The 14050-nt window shown below is 41.1% G+C and overlaps 2 protein-coding genes across 2 annotated transcripts in view; one reads left to right on the forward strand and one right to left on the reverse strand.

Moving 5' to 3' along the window:
• Positions 1-7074, reverse strand: part of LOC107386787 (uncharacterized) — a 203252-nt gene extending 196178 nt beyond the window's left edge. The window contains exons 1-2 of the mRNA XM_054739797.2: positions 6987-7074; positions 3114-3278 (exon numbers count right to left, since the gene is read on the reverse strand). The gene's annotated coding sequence lies outside the window, so the exon portion shown is untranslated. The remainder of the gene's footprint in view (positions 1-3113; positions 3279-6986) is intronic.
• On the forward strand, positions 1476-7098 carry th2 (tyrosine hydroxylase 2). Its single transcript, XM_015961378.3, has 12 exons — positions 1476-1866; positions 2385-2559; positions 2664-2752; positions 2836-2903; positions 2974-3024; positions 3101-3246; positions 4452-4587; positions 4665-4734; positions 4813-4869; positions 4989-5084; positions 5159-5292; positions 6933-7098. The coding sequence occupies exons 1-12, from the start codon at positions 1642-1644 to the stop codon at positions 7096-7098; spliced, it is 1413 nt and encodes a 470-aa protein (XP_015816864.1). The 5' UTR covers positions 1476-1641.
• Positions 7099-14050: the final 6952 nt, after the last annotated feature.

Here is a 14050-nt window from a genome sequence, read left to right on the forward strand (position 1 = left end):
AACAACGCCATTAAGCTTCTTTGTGTGTGTTTTGTCTTTTGGATGGACCAGTTTCTGTCTGAGGGTGTTGTTGGGTTTAAAGTTCACCGGGATGTTGTGTTTGGAGAAGATTCTTTTAAGTTTCTCTGAGACTCCTGCCACGTATGGGAGGATGGTGCCTTTCTACCTGTCGTCCTTTTCTTTGCTGCTTTGGATGCTTTTCCAGACTTCTTTATAGACTTCACAAAGGCCCAGTTAGGGTATCTGCAGTTTTCTTCCTTTTGCTTTCCTTCAGTCTTGAATGTGAGTCTAATGTAGCCAGAAGGCTGCTCTTGAGGCAGCAGAGAAGAAGATTTGAGGTTCTCTTTGAAAGAGACGAGGATCAGAAAGAGACCATCAGCTCATGCTGGTTGTTTTGAGTCAGACTGAGGTGGTTTGGACATGTCCAGATGAGACGTAGAAGGATGTGGAGTTTGGAGCCACCAGGGATAGGTTGGTTTAAACAACAGACCCATCCTCTGCTCCCAGCAGATGTTTGAGTGGCAGACCCAAACGGTACCATGGGTCATACGTACCACACAAGGCAGACCAGCACATTTATCTTATTTATACCAACGACTTTGTGAAAACACATTTTAGTATTTTTGCCATCTGTCCTGTAATTTGTGTTAATATGATGCTTTCATGGGATGTTGGGCCATCTGATGTTTAACTTGACCTTAAAGAGCAAGTCACCCCTTACAAGAAGCGTACTTCACTCCCACTTCATGTTTGAAAAATACAACAAATGCAGTTGCCTAGCAGACCGAGAGAGTGGAGCCACTAACAAATACACACACTCACAACATTGTGACATCATAATTTACCAGTTACATCATAGCGTACCTCTTAGCCAATAGCGGTGGCAGATTTAAATTCAAATGCAGTGAAGAGTTTTTACCTGACAACGGCACAACACTGACAGTTTCAGGCAGAAAATTTAAATTTGAACTAAAATGCACTGAGGTGCAAAACTATTGACTACACGTGTCTGCAGCACGATTAGACACGCATTTATATAGTATATCAGAAAAAAAATTGTTGGTTTGGGGGTGACTTGCTCTTTAAATGTTTTCACCTCTAATAAATTTAAAACCAGTTTTTTTTCTAAAGCACAAGACTTCATGTTTTTCCTCATTTACGCTGATCCTGCGCTTTGCCTTGCAAAATATCATTTTGTTTAGCTCTGACAACTTTTCTGAACACGAACACTGTTGGAGTCTAAATGACAAACCCAATTCAACAATGACTGGTCAACATCTGTGCACAAAGACAACCCTGATCTTTTCATTTAGGAGTTGATGGTAAACTCTATCATTCTTTAACATCTTCAGTCCCATAAACATGATATTTTCATGGCAGGATGATTTATTACGGTCGTGTTTGCAGCTTGATTTCGTTTCTCCTTTAATAACCGTGACCACGTAACATTTGTGTAACAGAACCATTTGGAGTCCCATAAATGGAAGAGAAACCGTGACGCACAACAGGTCCCCAAAAAAGCCCAACTCCTGTGCTGCACCTACGCAGCTCCTCTCCATTTAAACCCATCTGGAGGAGGGGGTGAAGGACCACAACCTGCCTGCTCCGGTCAGCGTTCAGCCTGCGGCAGCGAGCGGCCAGATGAAGACGGACGGAGCCACGCAGACGTTCAGCGGCAGGAAGCAGAGCCTGATAGAGGATGCTCGCAGGGAGCGAAGCGGCGGTCCGGCGTGCTCCTCGGGACCGACCAGGATTGGAGACGAGTGTGTGTTCCAGGAGAAGGATGGAAGAGTCACCATAAATGTTCTGTTTGCCCTCAGCAATGAGAAAAACTCTGGGTTCTTCCAAACAGGGAAAATATTTGAGGTGAGAAATAAAAAAGAAATTATCAAACAATATTTAGTTTTACATCTTTACAAACTAATGTATTAAATTCATTAGTAAACCGACCGTTTTGATAGCTTTATAGTGAAATTTGTGCTAATTTTAGATACATTTCATTAAAATCCCAAAAGGTTGTTAGAACATTCCATTTTTTTAATAGGAAAAATAAAAAGAATATTCCATCTTTTAGGAAATGATTAAACTATAATACAACCTTAAAATGTATGTAAAATTCTTTTAAACATTTTTAATCAAACGCTAAAAAATATTTTTTGATTATTTTAACCCAGCTTGGTGTATTAAGATCAAATCTCACACTATAAATGTCTAATATCATAAATATTATGATTTTGACTTCTAATAAAAGAAAAGACTCACCCAGCCGAAGTTTGGACCAAAACATCCGTAAAACCCTCAGAATGTAAAAAAGCACTGACTCTTAGCCTCGGCGAGAGATTTCATCAAATGTTGTAAATTTGTCTTTGATCTTGGTTTTTCAGACGTTTGAAGCGAAACTTCTTCACATAGAAAGCCGGATGAGGAAGAAGTCCAAAGATGACCTGCCTGAGCTGGAGTTCTTCATGAGGTGTGAAGTTCAGAGGGCTGATCTGGACGTGTTCATCAGCTCGCTGAAGCGGGTGGCTGGTGATGTTCGCTCCATGCCCGAGGAAAAGCGTACGGACCTGATTTTATTCCCGTCGTGTTAAATGGGATGGCAGCTTGTGTGTGAATGTGGTTTTCATCACAAAAGCACTAATTAGGCTCTGTCTGCATCACAGTTCCCTGGTTTCCCCGACGAATGAAAGACCTCGACAGATGCAACATGTTGATAACCAAATTTGATCCCGACTTGGACCACGATCATCCCGTGAGTCTTCAAAAAACTAAAAAAAACTGTATTTAAATGTAAAAATTAACCTTGTTTCTAGTAACTTAACATCTTTTCTCCAGGGATACGACGACTCTGAATACAGAAAAAGACGCGCTGAAATCTCTGAGCTTGCCTTCACATACAAACAGTGAGTTTCGGCTCAGAATAATCACATTTTTACTCAAATAATTTCTCCTAAACAGTTTCTTCTGCTGCAGAGGTGACCCACTGCCCACAGTGGAGTACACAGCAGAGGAGATTTCAACATGGTGAGAATAAGCTGCATGGGTGCAGGTGGTTTAAGAGGACAGAAGAGGTGATGTGTTGGTGTGATCCTGTGGACAGGAGGCAGATTTACCAGCAGCTGAGGAGCATTTATCCCACCTCGGCCTGCAGCCAGTTCCTGGACAGCCTGCAGCAGCTGGAGGACGAGTGTGGTTATGGAGAGGCTCGAATCCCCCAGCTCAGAGACGTCTCCGCCTTCCTAAAAGGTAACAAACCTTCCGTACCGTTCAGGCAACTCCTGCAACAAGAAATAAACAAAACAACAAGTCATTTTTATTTAGAAATGTAGGTACTGAAAAGTAAAACATGCTAATTCCTCTTTAAAAACATTAGTGTGGAGTTAAAGAGCAAGTCACCCCTACATCAACATTTTTTTCTGATATACTATATAAATGTGTGTCTAATCGTGCTGCAGGCACATTTAGTCAGTAGTTTTGCACTTTAGTTAAAATTTTAATTTTCTGCCTTAAACTGGCAGTGTTGTGCCGTTGTCAGGTAAAAACTCTGCACTGCATTTGAATTTAAATCTGCCATCGCTATTGGCTAAGAGCTACCCTAGAATGTTAGCTGGTACCATATGATGTCACAATGTCGTCGTGAGCCTGTGTGTGTGTGTGTGTGTGTATTTGTTATCAGCTTCACCCTCTCGGTCTGCTAGGCAACAGCATTTGTTGCATTTTTCAAACAGGAAGTGGGAGTGGAGTAAGACTCTGGTAGGGGGTGACTTGCTCTTTAAAATTTCAAATGAAGGCTGCATAAAACATCCAAAAAGAAAAAAAAATACAAAAATCCAGGAGTACTTTAATGACGACACTTAAAAGATGACATCTCTCGTGAAGTGTCTCGCTTGTGCTGTAACAGGTGCGTACTCGGGTCACATGACTTGAATCAGATGATTTTAGACAAACTGATGAGATGACACCAGAATTAACACGACTGACTCATGACTTCACTTGGACCTGAGCCTGGTGACGACGTGTGACCTGGTATCTCGGGATGAACACTAAAACATACAGCCTTTTTTCTGATGAAGTTCCACTGTGTCTGCAGCTTTTTAAACCTTTTAGGAAGTTTTCATCGTTCATGAGAACATTTTCATATTGATCTGTAACTGATTTGGTCAAAGGACTCATCCGTGAATTACGATTCAAAATGAACTCGACTCCAGACTTGCATGACGTGGGATTTGGCTTGACCTTTGCTCCTGGAATATTCCTTCATAAACTAGAAAAGGTTGAAAAAATAAATAAATAAATAAAAACAAGAAATGAAAAATTAAAGAAACTCAATTTTGCATCTTTCCTCAAAAACAAAAGCTCCTCAAAATAAATAAATATGAACTGATGAAGACAGAAGACGTCCGCAGGTTTAGTGTTTTACCCTAAACTGTTTCCATTTTCATGGTGTCCAGAGAAAACTGGTTTCCAGCTGCGTCCCGCCGCCGGCCTGCTGTCGGCCAGGGACTTCCTCGCCAGCTTGGCCTTCAGGGTGTTCCAGTGCACACAGTACATCCGTCACTCGTCGTCGCCCATGCACTCCCCCGAGCCGTGAGTCTGTTTTCATCCCAGCACCATCTCCTTTATTCCTACATTAGTTGTTCTGACACTTGGATCTGATCTGACAGCGACTGCTGCCACGAACTGCTCGGCCACATTCCCATGCTGGCAGATAAAGAGTTTGCACAGTTTTCTCAGGTGATAGTCACGCTTGGTTTTTCGTTTGGTGCCATTGTGATGAATCCCACTTAAACGTACCACTTTCTTTGCAACCAGGAGATTGGACTTGCCTCACTGGGTGCATCAGATGATGACATTGAGAAACTCTCAACGGTAAACAATTCATGGGCTCTCACTGCCACCTAGTGGCGAAAGTGAACAACAGCAGCTTGCCCTTGATTCCTGAAGTCTTCAGACTTTTTTTTTTTTTTTTTACTGTTTTTCTTCTGCAGCTATACTGGTTCACGGTGGAGTTTGGCCTCTGTAAGCAGAACGGAGAGGTGAAAGCTTACGGCGCCGGACTCCTCTCCTCCTACGGAGAACTGGTTGTGAGTGAGCTCTTTAACTTCACACAGAAATGTTTGTGTTTCATCGAGGCGCTGACAGACTGTCATCTCTCCAGTACGCCCTGTCCAACAAACCAGAGCACAAGCCTTTCAACCCTGAGGAGACGGCGGTGCAGCCGTACCAGGACCAGACCTACCAGCCGGTTTACTTTGTGTCTGAAAGCTTCGAGGAAGCAAAGCTGAAGCTGAGGTAATAAAGTGGCTTTAATCCCATCTGAAATAAAAATGGACTTTGAATCTAATGTTTAAAACGCATGAGAGATTTTTGGTTCATACCTGAATAGAAACACCCAACAGTGACATTTGCATAGAAAATACAGAATTTTCAACAACTTAAACTACAAAATGTCTTTAATTGTGTGCAAACCTAACTAAATATGTATCATTAAGCTAAAGTAGCATCTTTTGGCAGAAAAACAATTCATGCGCATTTTTAAATAAAATAAATTCTGGTTAAAATGTTGGATCACTCTAGCCTGGCAAGTCAGAATAAATAAATATAGCAAGAATTTGGTCTAGCTCACTAGGCTAGGATCCCTCAGTGTTTTCCTGCATGCAGCTAAACTTTTAAATCCCTCCACGTTGCAACAATGCTCTGACTTAATCATGTCAAAACTGCCCTTTTATATATCTGATTATTCTTATTTCATGTTTAACAACAACTAGCTGCTTTTTTCAGTCAGCAATGTGTTGGATTTTTGTTCATCTTTTTGACTTTTACATCTCTGCACCAACATTAACTAAATATGGAGATGTATGAACATATCTGTACACCACGATAATGTGATATTTCTTGTTCTAATACTGAACTGATCGTTAGAAGCACTGTATTTGGCTTTTGTTGAGAATTTCCACCAACATTTTAATGCATTTCTTTTCTGTGGTGCAATTCAAACTCCGCCCCATAGGTGGCAGCAGTTTTACGACCTTTATTCTGACAAAAAGACATCCTCTGAAGACACCGGGGGTGTTTCTCAATGTCAAGGCGCCTTGCGAGGCGATGTCTTGCGAGGCCAGGCGTCTAGCTTACGAGGACACGGTCCTTCCTTGGTCAAAGAAAACGTTTCAGTGGAACAGACTTGCATCACGTGACCGCGGCTTACACGGCGATCACGCGACACGGGAGATAACGTTATATTTTATATGTATAAGTTTCAATATAAATATATAGTGAGCCATTTACTTTTTAAATTGTGTATATGTTTATGAAATTAAATATATAAGTGAGTTACTACCCGCTAGCCACCGAAGCTGCAACTACTAAGCAGCTAACTAACCATAGCTAGCTTCTTTGGATCTAAAAATAACATTTTAATTAGTTGACTTACTTTTAAATATGAATTTGTCCCTGAAGTAGCTGCCGGCTTCTGATCCGCCGTCTTTTTGAAAATACCGCGCTGTATTCTGGGTAATTATGACCAAGGCTAGGCTACAAGACACCTCCCGTGTATCCTTACTCAGCTAGCTTAACGGCTAACAAACGGAGAACACACGCCTCGGTAGAACATGAACATTGGAACATGTCTTGGCGGTTCCTGATGACGTATCTCCTAGGCAACCGGGGCGGGGCCAAGACATCAAGACGAGGTTCCTCGGCATTGAGAAACACCCCGGATGTGTCTCGGAAGTGTTTGGCCTCAGTTTTCCAATTAAATTCAATCTTAAAAAATGCAAATAACAATAGGCTTTTAGTTTCACCATATATCGTATCGTCTCCCTTGTTTTGTGATATCTCTTAACACTTGTGAAAACTCCTGCCAATCTTTTTTTTTAATACTGGTACATCATTAAGAAGCAGTGATCCACATCATCATAACTTTCTTTCAACAGGAAATACTCTGCAAACATCAAGCGTCCCTTTGCAGTTCGCTACGACCCCTTTACCTGCAGCATGGAGGTTCTGGACCACCCCAGCAAGGTCCAGAGAGCTCTGAGTCAGATGAGACAGGACCTGAAGACTCTTCAAAACGCTTTGGAGAAGCTCAGCTCGTCCTAAAACCTGGACCGGAGCTTCTGCAGCAATCAGAGAAGAAGAGACCGACTGGCCTTAGAACAGATCCATCAACAGGAACTCTCACTGCTTCTACTTGTGTTTAAAGAGTGAAATAAAAGTTTATTTTCATGAAAATATGTCCTCAAAAATTGGATTATTTACTCGAAAGTGGAGTGGAAGGAAAAGTAGCTGAGAAAAAGGAGAGAACCACAACAATACACGACTTGTCGACCATTTACTAGCCTCTAATTCCAAACCAACTGTTTTCATTAGAAAAATTCTTGGAAGCCATTTGTCTTCGTGTGTTATTAAGCAGAGGGAAGGAGCTAATTATGAATGATTTAAGTATCACGTTGCCTTTCTGTTGGATAAGGTCAGAGCCAACAGTGAGGCCCAGAACATTAATGGGACCAGGTCACCGAGACCTCGCAGTCAACCACGGCGCGGCCCACAGGGCTGCACTGCTGACAGATGCTCTTTTGGCTTTCCTTTCTCCTCCTGCGTGCAAACAGAGAAGTTCTCAGGTTTTCCTTTTTCCAGAATTTTGATCTCCACACAGGCGACAATGCGTATCAGAACCATACATGTCAAAGCTTTCCCTCAAGAAGACAAATGGTCTCCATCTGCTGGATTCATGAAGCAACAGCATTATTGAGATGGTGGCTGGCAAAGCCTCCCTTCCCATAAATCCACAGCACAGTAAATCAAGCCTCCCTGGGAAAGCCCGAGTTTGATGGAAGAACACCTTGCCCTTTTGAATATGAATGCTCTTTAAAGCCACAGTTCTTCCACGAAACCATGTTTCTTGGATCCACAGCATTTTAAACAAAAGCCGGTTGCTGCAGCAACCGGACGACCGCAACAGGGATTCGGCTGGATTCTGGTGCCTTGCACGCTGGCTGCAAACCGTAAAACGTTGCATCCTCCCAGGAAAAGCGTCAGAACAGAAACATCTTTAATCTGGCCTGCTTGTCTCATCTGGACTGGAGACAAAGTCATGAGGTTCACTTTGACCTCAGACCTGTGAATGAATCTCGTCTTCGGTTTTTCCTTTAAATCAATCATGAAGGCAGAGTTTTAACGTGGCAAAGAAATGATGAAATTACAGCTTTTAAAAGAACATTTGTTCCGCTGCTCTGTTTTGTAAGAAAAAGACTGAAAAATGCTCCGTATGCACTGAATGCTCTTGGGTTTGCAAACAAAAAAAAACTTCAGGAATGAATTACATTTGTTTTTCAAACCAATGTGAGATTTTAACATTTTTTAAAACAAACGTTTTACCACAACAAATCTGGGTGTTGATTAGCTTTTAGACTCTCAAGCAGGCGTGTCCAAAGTGTGGCCCGGGGGCCATGTTGTGGCCCTTGAGTGACTTTGTGAGGCCTTCAATCTCATTTTAGAATGGTAGAATTTTGTCTCTCCAGCAGATTATTCATGTAAATCAACACTTGTTTCTAGTGTGAAGGTAATTTTGAGCAGTACAAATAACTCATTCGCTGCCAGCGTTTTTCACCGTTTGTACTGTTTTTTAAGTCACAGAACGTTGCACGGTAGGATGATGTTGACACCAAAACAACCAAAACAAAGCGGAGGCTCACCTCTTACATCAGGAAGAATCCGCGCGTTTCCAGCGTTATCCGTTCTTTCATAATCCGTTGTTGAAATGTGATCGGCAGAAGCTTTTCCGGTTCGCGCCTCACTGTTTTTTACAGCAGCGGCCCAAAACGATCTCCTAACACATGGATGCTCTGCTTCCTGATCACGTGACGTGTGACGTACGCGGATGAAGATCGGCTTTAGAGGTGAGATGATTGTTCTCACGGTGCGGGGGCTCGTCCGACGCCCACACTGTAAAAAAATGCTAATGACAACTTAAGTCATCATTGGTAGTGAACGAGTTAATGCCAGAATATTACAAGTTTTGCATTTTTAAATTAAACTTCTTGTTCACTGAGAAAACGTGTATCACTCGTTTTTATGGAAACACGATCAATCGGTCGCCATGAGTTACATGTGCGAGCTGAACACGTATTAGCGGAGAGGAAATAGATGGAGAAACAGTCGGGTCAGAAAAAGCTAGTCGCTAATACGTCTCATTTTTCGTGGCCCCGCCCACCTTCACTCATGACTACAGAAGGCTGTGTTAATTTTGCAGCTAGGGGAGAGCAGAGCTCGTCTCGGCTGGTAGAAGCTAACTATTAGCAACAGCAACTCCACAACATGGCAGAACTTGTTCAAGCAGCTGTTATTTGTTGAGATAAAACATCAATGTCACATTTTTACCGAAGAAAGAAGAGCAAATGAAGGCAGTGAAGGAGTTGTGTTGCTGTCCATTAGGCCATACTTTTGCTTATGTTTATGTATTTAGCAGACGCTTTTGTCCAAAGCGACTTACAAGGGATAATCGGCATGTTGCCCTTGAGGCTAACAACAACAACAACAACAACAACCAATTTCCAGTCAGTCGTAGGTGGCAGTGAGGCAGCATGAAGAATCATGGAGAGGAGGGAACAAGGAGTGGACAGTAGAGAGGGGGGACGGGTGCAGGGAGGGTGCTAGACTAGAAGATGCTCTCTGAAGAGCAGGGTCTTCAGGAGTTTCTTGAATGTCGAAAAGGAAGCCCCTGTTCTGGTAGTGCTTGGCAGGTCATTCCACATTTGCAACGATGCATGCCCCCCCAAAATAAAACTGCGTCCATGCTAGAGACCACAGCAGACTTACTGAAAAAACGAGTACCTGTGACCTTTAAGTAAATTACATTTTGTGGCCCGTGAGGACTTACTATGAAGATTTTGGCCCTTGACTTTGGACACCCCTCTTATTCATTTGTAGCCTAGTGAACTAGAACAAATTCTTGTTTTGAAAAGTTTGGTCTAGGAACGCTCCACTGGAACCTCTGCAGCCCCTAACAGCATTCTGGCTGGCCAATCACAGCTCTCTAGAGGGGTTTCAAACACAAAGAGCTGCGATTGGTCCATAATGGTGGGCCAATCATAGTGCTCTATCTGCTTAGTGAACAAATCACAGAGCTTTATCCGCTTTGTGGGCCAATCAGGGCACTCTATATGCCTGGTGGGTGGGATGATGCAACAGAGTGAAACAAGATGGCGACAGCTCGTTTGAAACGGCTTTTACATCCATGTTGGACTACTAGAACTTGGGCTTCATCAGAATCAGGAGCAGATAGATATATTTAAATGCTTTTATTTTTTTTTTAGATAAAATGATGCGTTTTCTCCTTCTTCAACTGCGGACCGCCTCATTTACCGATAGCTGTTGCGGTGAGTATGTCACATTCATTGTCCAGTAGCATGCGGAGATCCTTTGAAAGACAACGGTAGAACCCGCCCCACAACCGAGAGCCGTCAATGGAGCGTTGCCAGACTAAATAATACATTTATTTAGTCTGGCTTGCCAGGCTAATTAATTTTCTCTTTCCCTTACATAATGTTTTAATCATTTTTTTTTTCATTTTAAACATTTTTAACACCTTTTTTATACTTTAATTGTTTGTTTAGTGTGATTTGTATCTTCAGAGGCGCTATATAAAAAGATCTTTCTTTCTAAAGGTTATCAGGCGTTTTAGCAGCAAAGAGTCATTGGGTGCTAACAGATTTTGTTCAATCTTGCTATATTGCATGGAATAGTTATTTTCAGGACGACCACAATGACTCCAGCTGCATCTCAAAACATTCTAAATTAGTTTTGGTGTGAACAGCGGTCGGTAAGGTACAATTCCCAGCTCCTGTCATTATGCAGACACATCTGCAGCTAAAACTGAACTGTTAGACATTTTAAGCTAAGATGACCAAATGAATAAATAAATAAATAAAAAGAAAACTGAGTTCAGACTGAACAAGAACAATGGAAAGTAAAAACCCACAGAAAGGTCCGACTGTATAGACTCTGGGCAGCAGGCACAACAGGATCCAGGTCATAAATTGAAAAATACTTTTAAATAATAAAACAATTCTATTCAGAATAAATAAAAAATGTCACATCAAAGTGTACGACTGTTTCGATGATCAGCAAACTTGACCAAAAAGCTGCGATGCTGCACTTCTTCTTGGCTACTGTTTTCCTCTCTAGAGCAACATTAATCCCTTCATTCTGGGAACGCTTCGCTAACAAATCTGAGGTGAGATTAAATCAAAAGCCAGCTTCAAAGAGCCTAAGCTCTGCCTTTGTTTCCTTTAAAACGAGGCTCCTCGTTACTTTTGTTTGCCCTCTTATTGCTGAGCCTGGGATTAAAATTGGCAGGGCTGCAGAAAAATTATTTTATGGGGAAGAGATTAGCAGAAAGTTGATGTTCTAAGGCAGTCTGAGATCGCTTTCATCCATTTCACAGTTGATCAGCGCACACACCGACAAGAGGGATCACACTGCTTCACTGAGGTCAGATGATGTTCTTCCAGGAAAGAGGTGAGGTTGTTTGATCAAAAGGGATTAGACAGACACCGTTCTTACTGTTCACCAACAGATGGAGGCAGTGAGTCACAGGATTTAATCACCCACTTCTGACTCAAATTTCAACTGGTGATTCCCTCCAAGGCTGGTGTGACAGACCAACATGAACATGGCAACCTGCTGATCTGACACTGTAAAGGCACTAGTGGTGGATGGTGCTGACAAGAAATGAATGATGCTGAAGACCAGGTTCATGATCGTTACACTACTTTTCAGATGAGTGAAGCACAGAAGCAGCTCTTAAACTGAGCTGGTTTAGAAAGCTGATAGTGTGTGTTCTCAACACACGACGCTACCTTATTGTTTTACCGGAGGTCATTTAAATGGAGTGGATCACTAATATGTTGTACTAAAATACCACCAATTCAGCATTTTACCTCATTAGTCTATGCGGGGGGAAAAAGTTACGAATTTCTGTCGTGGAACTTTAAAAACTATCTTCTAAACCTCTAAAATATTAATTCCACAACATGGTTCTTTTCTAGGATTATTTACTGGGATTAACAGCTTTAGCAGCTAGCACGTGGGGCGCAACTGGAAATGATGTGTAGAAAACCAAAGTAGAAAATTTCGAAAGATTTAGTGAAAAGGTCATAGAGTTTTATCATGTCACCTAAAACCTTTTATTTACGATTAGCTTAAACTGCATTAGAAGCTAGCTATAGTACTCCCGGCGCAGCTTTAAATATGTTGTAGAAATGTTACAAACATGTTTTTAACACCTTACCTGTTGAAACCACCTCTGAACTTTGTTCCTGACAATTATTTGTTCTTCGCAGGGCTGCTAAAACCTTTGACTGTCTTCAAACGCTCTCATATCTACGCGACTGTACGCACTCCCCTAGCTACAGCGTTCCGTTTTAATGGGGGAGAGGGAGCGCTGACGCCCTCTAGTGGTGAAAAGCTTAAACTAAACTGACTGGTTCAGATATTTTACCCTCCTTTTCTCAGAAAAGTTGAAAAAATATCGTAATGTTTTTATGTCCTCTTGTGAATATCAACAAGGAATATAATGGGGAGAACGAGGAGAATACACCTATAAAGTTACCAAACTTAGAACACGTCCTGTAAATGGCCTGTATTTGGTATAGCGCCTTCTAGAGTCCTAGAACCCCCCAAGGTGCTTTACAACACAATCAGTCATTCACCCATTCACACACACATTCACACACTGGTGGGGATGAGCTACAATATAGCCACAGCTGCCCTGGGGCGCACGGACAGAGGCGAAGCTGCCGAGCACTGGCGCCACCGGTCCCTCCGACCACCACCAGCAGGCAACGTGTCTTGCCCAAGGACACAACAACAGCGACAGACTGAGCGGGATTCGAACCAGCAAAATTATAATTTTTAAATTAAAGGCCAAATGGTCTTCACTTTTACAAACTAATTAAACACAAACTAAAATATATTTCAATTATGTGTTTAATATGATTAAATCAACGAGCAGCTAGCTTGATGCTAATAACATCAGACCATACGCCCTCTGGCGGCCGCAGGTCGAAGCTACATCCACTGTAGACAAAGGGATTTCCCTCTACATTTAAGTAATTAACTGGCAATAAAAAATAAATATATTTAGTTACAGCATACGTTTGTTGTTTATAACCAAACAAGTCAGATATAAAACTATTAATTATCAGTTCAAAGACCTATAAATACTTTTACATTAAAACAATCACAGCTTTCCTTGAAGAGTAATTTTTGTTTTAAACAGGAAAAGCACTTATATGTATTTGGATTTCACAATTAATGTATAAACTACCCAAATTAATAAAATAAAAACCTAAAACAAATTTGATCCAAAAAAAATACTGAAAGTGATCAAATGTTTGATCAACAGCTGACTTAAATTGATTAACTTGTTTAATCAGATAAATGAGACATTCAAATTAAATGCAATGTATTATAATTATACGTTTTAGAGGGCAAAATTGAAGATAAGTAAACTGTAACAACTACAACTTAAAATAACAAATGAAGGTAAAAGAAAAACATTTCCAAATCATTCTTAATAATAAAGTTTTAGTAACCTCCAAATAGATAATGGATATTTGTTAGAGCAGTATAACGCAAAAACAGACAATATTTAACTCCAAATGTAGGATTAGCTAAATGTATTTCTGTACGATCATGTCACCTGTATGTTATAAACACACTAATTTAAAAGTCATTATGTGACATATCTGCACTACAGGGAAAATAAATGTTTTTTTACACGTTTTATCCATTTATTTAATATATTTTTTAGGATGTTAGATGATGACAGAAGCGCAAAATGACTAGCCTTTGTTAACCAACAGCAAACACGCTGCTTAGAACAATTCAAACGGCCAGAACTTTATTACGGTTTAGTGAAACGCTGTTTTATAAACTTTTAGTTTCACAAATCGTTTTTTTTTTAAGTTATTAGCAAGTTTACTTATCGGCGGCTAGTGGCACTTTTGGTGAAAGATGGCAACACCTCCCATAAAAGAATCGTGACAAT

The sequence above is a fragment of the Nothobranchius furzeri genome, chromosome 1 (assembly GCF_043380555.1).
Source record: "Nothobranchius furzeri strain GRZ-AD chromosome 1, NfurGRZ-RIMD1, whole genome shotgun sequence".
NCBI lineage: Eukaryota > Metazoa > Chordata > Actinopteri > Cyprinodontiformes > Nothobranchiidae > Nothobranchius > Nothobranchius furzeri.

Coding starts and splice junctions, on each gene's coding strand:
- th2 (XM_015961378.3), top strand. CDS start 1,642: ATGAAGACGGACGGAGCCACGCAGACGTTCAGCGGCAGGAAGCAGAGC. Junction 2,560..2,663: donor CTCCATGCCCGAGGAAAAGC/GTACGGACCTGA, acceptor TCTGCATCACAG/TTCCCTGGTTTCCCCGACGA. Junction 4,588..4,664: donor CCCATGCACTCCCCCGAGCC/GTGAGTCTGTTT, acceptor CTGATCTGACAG/CGACTGCTGCCACGAACTGC.